This window comes from Plecotus auritus (genome assembly GCF_963455305.1).
Source record: "Plecotus auritus genome assembly, chromosome: 4".
Classification (NCBI taxonomy): domain Eukaryota; kingdom Metazoa; phylum Chordata; class Mammalia; order Chiroptera; family Vespertilionidae; genus Plecotus; species Plecotus auritus.
Window position 1 is genome coordinate 138,258,941 of NC_137775.1, and position 8,408 is coordinate 138,267,348.

At 41.3% G+C, this 8,408-nt stretch overlaps 1 protein-coding gene across 1 annotated transcript; it reads right to left on the reverse strand.

Moving 5' to 3' along the window:
- Positions 1–7,188: 7,188 nt before the first annotated feature.
- Positions 7,189–8,133, reverse strand: LOC308246271 (olfactory receptor 9A4-like; the record flags this gene model as incomplete). The annotated part of the gene is made up of 1 exon (XM_080664307.1): positions 7,189–8,133. One exon carries the CDS (start codon positions 8,131–8,133, stop codon positions 7,189–7,191), a length of 945 nt encoding a protein of 314 aa, XP_080520433.1.
- Between the last annotated feature and the right edge of the window lie 275 nt (positions 8,134–8,408).

Genomic DNA, 8,408 nt, shown 5'->3' on the forward strand with positions numbered 1-8,408 from the left:
GGCCTCGGGCTGGCCCTGGATGGCTGGTGGACTGAGGTGACTGGGAGACTCCAGAGGTAGGTGCATGGAGTGGCTGGGACCCACCTGGGGGCAGGCCTGGCCTTGCCACGCAGGTCTGCCACCATGCGGGGCTGAGGGGTCTGGATTCTAACATCTTTGAGGGCGTGGCAGTCAATTAGCATATTCCCTTCTTATTGGCTATGGGTGACACCATCTCTGACGGCAGGGCAGTCAATTAGTATAATCTCTCCTTATTGGCTGTAGGTGCCACCATCTTTGTGATGGCATGAGGGCCAATTAGCTTATTCCCTCTTTATTAGATAGAATGGTTTAAATGCATATTTCTTCTCCTGTGTCCTCTTAACTTTCTTAAAAAACATCTATATAAAACAATAACTATATAATTGCATTGTTAAGTAGATAACACTTAGAGCTGAAACATATTTGTCAATAATAGGTAGGTAAGAACAAAGCTGTTTTGGAAAAAGAAAATCACACCAAATAGCAACTTGAATCTGAGAAATAAATGAAGAGAAACAGAAATGGCAAATAAATTTAATATAACAAGTGTCATATATATATATATATATATATATATATATATATATATATATGTATGTGTGTGTGTGTGTGTGTGTGTGTTCTCCTTTAAATGGTGTAATAATTGTAAAAATTTATTATTGCATTTGTTGCTATATAAATGTAATATGTATAATAATAGCAGAAAAGTGGGGAGGACTCAGAACTATCCTTTCTAATAAAAGAGTAATATGCAAATTAACCATCACTCTGCTACACCCACAAGCCACGCCCACCAGCCAATCAGGAGCGGATGTGCAAATAAACCCAACCAAGATGGCTATGGCCAAAGAGAGCAGGAAGGAGGCTTGGGTTTCCCTGGCAATGGAGAAAGCCAAGCTTTCCACACACCCTGGCTGGACCAGGCCTCCGCTTAAGGCTACAAAGTTTCAGTTATAGAAGATACATAAATTCCAACAGAAATGGCTGCGACATGAGCGAGCAGAAGGCTTGGCTCCACTCCAGGCTACAAAGTTTCAATTGTAGAAGATAAATAAACCCCAGATACCAGGGCCTCCGCTTGGGTCACCAGGGGGCCTGGCTGGCCTGCAAACCACCACAGGCCCTTTGCCCAGGCCGCTCCACGCCCCAAGGGAACCCCCACCCTGATAGAGGACACCCTTCAGGGCAAACCAGCTGGCCCCCACCTGTGCACCAGGCCTCTATCCTATCTAATAAAAGAGTAATATGCAGATTGACCATCACTCCAACACACAAGATGGCTGCCCCCATGTGGTCAAAGATCCTGCCCCCAGGTGGACACAAGATGGCCAGCACAAGATGGCCAGCAGGGGAGGGCAGTTGGAAGGGACCAGGCCTGCAAGGGAGGGCAGTTGTGGGTGATCAGGCCAGCAGTGGGGGGCAGTTGGGAGGGACCAGGCCTGCAAGGGAGGGCAGTTGGGGGTGATCAAGCCTGCAGGGGAGGGCAGTTAGGGGTGACCAGGCTGGCAGAAGAGGAAAGTTGGGGGCGACCAGGCCTGCAGGGGAGCAGTTAGACATCAATCAGGCTGGCAGGGGAGTGGGTAGGGGTGATCAGGCTGGCAGGCAGAAGCGGTTAGGGGCAATCAGGCAGGCAGGCAGGTGAGCAGTTGGGAGCTAGCAGTCCTGGATTGTGAGAGGGATGTCTGACATCCCTCGAGGGTTCCCAGATTGGAGAGGGTGCAGGCTGGGCTGAGGGACAACCCCCCGCCCCGTGCACGAATTTCGTGCACCGGGCCTCTAGTATACTATATAGGAGCAATGTTCATTATAAATCTGAAGTCAATTCTAAATGAAGATGTAAGCCCTAGAGCATACACTAAGAAAATAACATTAAAACGTGGAAAAAAATCAGTGAAGAATATAAAATGTTATACTAGAAAATGTTCACTTCATGCAAAAGTAATCCTATATAATAAAGGGCTAATATACAAATGGTCATCATACCCTTGCCCCAGGGCCAGGGGACCTGAGGCCATGCTCCCCACCCTGGCACTGGGGCTGCAGCAACTGAAGCTGCATCCCCGGCCCTGCCGGGCTTGATGGGGGTTGGCCGGCCGGGTCTTGGTCTCGCACTATTTTGGATGGGGACTTGACTCTGTGTTCCCACCACATGCCCAGATAATGAAGGGAGAAAGATTTTAACATACATTTTACTAATTTTCTTTCATCTCTGACACTTCTATTATAGAGAAAGGACAAATAGCAATATTAAAATATTTCCTCTAATTAATTCCCTTTTAATGTGCACAATTTTGTGCACTGAGCCACTAGTATAACTATAATTAATATGTTAAATGATGTAGCAGAAAAGGTAGATAACATGCATAAATAAAGGAGGAATTTCAGCCTGGAGATTAACACTATTAGCATTAATCAAATAAAAATATTATACCTAGGTATTTGATTCTTTTGGTTGCAATTGCAAAAGGAATTGTTTTCTCCATTTCTTTTTGTGAAGTTTTTTTCTTGGTATACAAGAAGACAATGGATTTTTGCACATTGATTTTGTATTCTTGACTGTATTTGTTTATTGTTTCCAGTAGTTTTTTGGTAGAGTCTTTAGGGTTTCCTATATACAGCATCATGTCGTCCCCAAAAAGTAACAGTTTGACTTCTTCCTGCTGGTGAGAATGTAGATTGGCACAACCACTATAGAAAGCAGTCTGGCAATTCCTCAAAAAATTAAAAATAGAGCTACCATATGACCCAGCTGAAGGGGAATATAAGACAATTGGGGAGGCTAACAATCTGAATCTGTGCCAGTAAACAGTATTCTGACACACATTCTTGTTAGCCTATCATTAAGTCACTGCCCCTTCCTGAGGCAATAATCTTTTTTCCTAAATACTTCCAGTTTACAAGGGCCATAAACCAAGAATTTAACTGCTTAGCAAGAGGGGAGGTCACTGGCACCACCAAGGCCAGGCCTCTAGATATAATCTTACTTCCCCATTCTAAGTGAAACTAAGGGGTAAAAGAAAAGCTTGCTCCATATTCAACACGCAGGCTTTGGAAAACTGACTTCCCTGAGTCACTGTACTAGTACATCTACAAATAAAGGGTTTTTCCTGAATCTTCTGAGTACCTGTTGTGTGTTTTCTGGTCGCCTGGAAAATTCTGCAACACAACAATTCCACTCCTGGGTATATTCCCAAAAAACTCAAAATCATTTATACACAAAAATATAAGCACCATTATGTTCATTGCAGCATTATTCACAGTGGCCAAGTGTTGGAAACAGCCAAAGAGCCCTATGATAGAAGACTGGATAAAGAAGATGTGGTATATATACACAATGGAATACTACATGGCCATAAGAAAGGATGAAATAGTGTCATTTACACAACATGGATGGACCTTGAGAACATTATGCAAAGTAAAATAAGTCAAACAGAAAAAAAAAAGAACTATATGATTTACCTCATATGTGGAACATAAAATTGAAACTTATGAACATAAACAGCAGTGTGGTGGTTGCCACAGGGAGGGAGGGGAGTTGGGGAAGAAAGGAGTCCTAATACGAGGTGACAGGAGAAGATTTGACATTGGGTGGTGGGCACATGGTCCTATATACAGATTTTGTAAATTAGTAATCCATACATGAAACCTATATGCTCATGTTGACTAATGTCACCCTAATAAAATAAAAATATATAAAAAATATTATAAATAGGAAAATATTGAATGAGAGATGAAGAATTCTTTCATGGACTCATCAGTAGAAACAACACAGCTGAAGAAAGAATCAACAAACTTGAAAATTGGCATAGTATATGCACAGTTCATGTTTACTAATTTTGCTACAATCTAGTTATTTGGGTCACAATATTTTATATTCCCTTCAGAAATGAATAAAAGCTCCTGTTCTCTTGCATTCGTTCAACACCTAGTATTCCCAGACTTGTACTTTTTCCAATCTGATGAGTGCTATATGGTTGATGGCTGAATAGCCTTAGCAAATTACTTAACTTATCTGAACCTCTATTTTCTTACCTTCTAAAGTAACTACTTACCTCACAGGTTATTGTCAGGATTAAATAAAAATATAGAGAAATGTTAAGAAACTTAGTATACAGTCAATAATTGTTCTCTTCTATCTATATGCACCCAAAGCATTTAGCAAAGTTTCTTACATGCACTAGGTAGCTCTTTAATACATAAAAATCAATCAAATAATATAAAAATTATATTCAATGTCTACTGAAAGAAATGCTGATGTTCATGGAACAAAATAGCAGAGAGGTTAAGGTCAAACTTTGGAGTCAAAGATCCTGAGTCAAATTGTGTTTCTGTTAAGTTCTGACGATTATTATCAATACTAGAGGCCCAATGCATGGATTTGTGCACTACTGGGGTCCCTCAGCCTGGCCTGTGCCCTCTCGCAATCAGGACCCCTCAGGGGATACCAGCAGTCTGACATCCCCCAAGGGATGTAACAGTGCGTGAAGCGGCAGGTGGTAGCGCTGCTGTGGAGGTGGGAGGGGCTGATGCCACCACAGCTGCGCTCCCCAGCCCTGAGCCCAGCTTCTGGCTGAATGGTGCTCCTGCTGTGGGAGCACACTGACCACCAGAGGGAAGGTCCTGTGTTAAGCATCTGCCCCCTGGTGGTCAGTGCAAGTCATAGCTACTGATCAACAAGTTTTAGGCTTTTATATATATAGATTAATAAGACATTGCGGTATCTTAATTAGGAACAAAAAATAAATATATTAGGTGGTTTACAGAAGGCAGAGGAGTTTTAATTACATACCACTCTATTCTTATTCTTTATCTTCTGATAACAAACATCAGTATAAAGCAGAAAATATAACATTTTAATTGTAATGACATAGAACAATATTTATACCTCATTAAGTATGAATATAGAGAAATACATGTTAGAATAAAACAGAAAAAGGAAATGTCATATCAAAGATATGTATAAGGTACTATCTGGGTAAGCATTTTACTTTTATCAAATAATTTTTACAGAGAGAGAATTTAAAACTTTACTGGTTAGAAGCAGTATTGTCCCAGTTTTGTACTTGTTATTGTACTTGTTATTATTATAACCATATAACAAAGTGAATGGTAATAAAGGCCAATGTTTAAATTACATAAAAATTGCAATATATTCAATCTGATATACCTCAAATTATACATAAGACTTGTTTTGCAGTATGCTAATTACATGTGAATAAGGAGTTCAAATAAAAGCCTACAATTAGTATGTGTTTTTAAATATCTGATTATGTCTGTGTTCAGTTGTGAGGAGCAGAGAAAAATAAATATATAGAAAAGAAGCTATGGGGCTTCAGGGTGTGTACACAGTAGATGGGTATGTGTGAGGATATTATTTCATTTTTGTATAGGAGACACCTGCAGCTGAGGAAATGACAGCCCTCAGAGGACGGACCTATCTGTCGCCCAGCACCCACTGTGAAGATAAAGTGGGCATTCTGGTTGAGTATAAGCTTGGGTTGCAGGTCAGGGGTAGAATGACAGTGTTATTAACTATATGTCTGTGTCCCCTTCAAAATTCATATGTTGAAGCTGTGAACTCAGTGCAGCTGTATTTGGAGATGGAACCTCTAAGAAAGTAATTAAGGTTAAATGAGGTCATAAGTGTGGGGCCCTGATTGGATAAGATTAGTGTCCCTTAAGAAGAGCTACCAAAAATGCCTCTCTCTCTCCTAACATCCACACACCAAGGAAAGGCCAAGTGAGAACAGAGAGAAGGTTGTCACCTACAAGAAAATGAAGAGAGCCTGCATGAGAAACTGAATTGGCCAGAACCTTGATCGTGAGCTTCCCAGACTTCAGAACTGTGATAAATACATTTCTGTTGTTTAATGCATCCAGTCAATGGGGTTTTGTTATGGCAGACAAATACAGGTAGTAACCTTCCTTCATTCAGAATCAAAGACCAAATAGATAAACCTACGCATTCACACAAGAGATGGATGTCTGTTGTCCCATCAGTAGCCCCCTGGCCAAAATCCTCTTCTCCTCTCATGTTATACACTGAGCTACATGAATTTTCTACTCTCCTTAGGTTCATCTGAGAAAATATGACCAGGGCATTCAGAGAGGCAGTTTGGAACATTGCATCACTGGAGTTACAGGAGAGGAATGGAAATGTTGACAAAGGAGGAGAGGATAAATCAGAACGCATTGTCAGTAGGAGGTCAGAGCCTTGGCTCATGGTGCAATTGGGGGAAAGGAAAAAAAGAAACATGAAGATTGCAAGACAAAGGGAGAGAGGAAGAAGAAACAGAAGAGTTACTGCAAAAACAAAGAGCAGGAAAGGCAGAGAGAAGAGGCATGTGTGACATGTTGAAGAAACGAAGAAACTATACTGTATATGAGGACAGTGCGCCTCTCTTATTTTGTGCCTACCCCCATACATGCCACAAAGACGAAAGGTTTGAGTAATGGCAACTTTCCCTGAAGTTTAGCAAAAGGAACTTTCCATCATTGTTATACCCAAATTATTCCATCTTCTTTGTAGGACAATGAATTTTAGAATGAGAGTCATTGGAATCTCTATGTCAAAACTCTACACTACTTCTGTAGAAAACTGTATGTACACTGTATTTACGTTGCAGTAGTAGTGGGGCCAGGATAATAAAATACTCAACCAGAAAATGAGAGAACCATGAAATATTCAAAATGCATATGTTCATCTTCTCAACAAATTGCATAAAATTATAGAACAAGCAAATAGCAATATTTGATGAAGAAACAAAGTGAGCATCTCTTCCTTTGTACTCTGATATGCCATCTCTCACCTCACCTCCCACCTCACTTCCTACCTCTCCTCAGAAATTCATTTTCAGAAATAAATTATATGAAAATGAATTGGGCTAATAGAACTCTACACAAAATTACATATTTGCTTTCTCTAGTTCCTCCCACACCACAAGAAGTTCATCAGTAGAAATGAGAAGAAACTGAAGCTATGACATTCTAGTGGGCACAGCATGGGTTTTATTCTTACCTGCCTTATCTGCTCCCATAGCATGATCAGGAATGGTAGACACTTTTGACTTTTGTAATAATGGTAGTGGTGATATTGTAGTTAGGGTTCCCTAAATTAGTAAATAATCCCCACTCGGGATGATACCCCCACCTAAAACTTACTAAGAGTTAATACTTGAAAAGTTGACAGCAGCGTTTCACACTATCTCCAATGGCCTCTTTGACTTTGTCATTCCGGAGAGTGAAGATGAAAGGGTTCAGGAAAGGAATTACCACAGAAATCACCAGGGAAACTATCTTATTGTACTGGGCTGCCTGTGTTTGATTGGGTTTCACATAGAGGAACAGGCCACTGCCATATCCAAGCACAACAATGGTGAAGTGGGAGGCACAGGTAGAGAAGGCTTTCCTCCTGCCAGAGGCAGTGGGGATCTTGAGGATGGTGGAGATGATGTAAGTGTAGGAGACAATTACTGGTGCCAGAGAACCAATGATAATGAAAATGGCCATTAAAAAAAGGATAAACTCCGTGAAAAGGCTGTCATCACAGGATAGTTTGAGAAGTTGCCCTCGGTCACAGTAAAAATGGTCTAACACATTTGATTTGCAGAAGGTGAGCTGAAATGTGGCATAGACTGGCCAGATTTCAGAAAGGAATCCAAACATCCATGACATAATTACCACCCAGGTGCAGGTGTGGCTGTTCATAATGATGTTGTACCTCAAAGGGTTACAGACAGCCACATAACGGTCCACAGCCATCACTCCCATTAATGCAAACTCTGTGGTCCCCACAGCAAGGTACAGGAAGAGCTGGGCAGCACATCCAGCTAGAGATATTGTCTGCATCCCGGGGAGCAGCAACCCCTGAAGCATGACTGGAATGATAATGGATGTGAACAGGATCTCAGCGGCAGAGAGGTGGCCAAGGAAGAAATACATGGGGGACTGTAGACGTTTATCAACACAGACAATCACAATGATGACTGTGTTTCCCATAAATGTCACTGAGTAGAAGAGGAAAAAGGTAGCAAAGAGAATATGGTGTAGTTCCTTGGAGCCAGGGAAGCCAATGAGACAAAATTCGGTGGCACTTGAGTGATTGCTCATCATTTAGTCCTTGTTTCTGCTCCTTGTGAACCTCTGATATCAAAAGAGAGGTGGCACTGCTCCACATGGTCCTGCTCTCCTGCTCTCCAAAGAGAAGGGAGACAGATTAGGATTAGAAACTATTTTCTCCTGATGATCAGGTGAGTTGCTACTACTACTATGCCCTCCATAAAGGCAGACCCAAATATTGCCTCTTCAAATCTCGCTGTCAGTAATGGGTGAAGGCAGCCTCTTCTGTATTAGTGTGAAAAAAAAAACTTATATTTTTCCCCCCACTG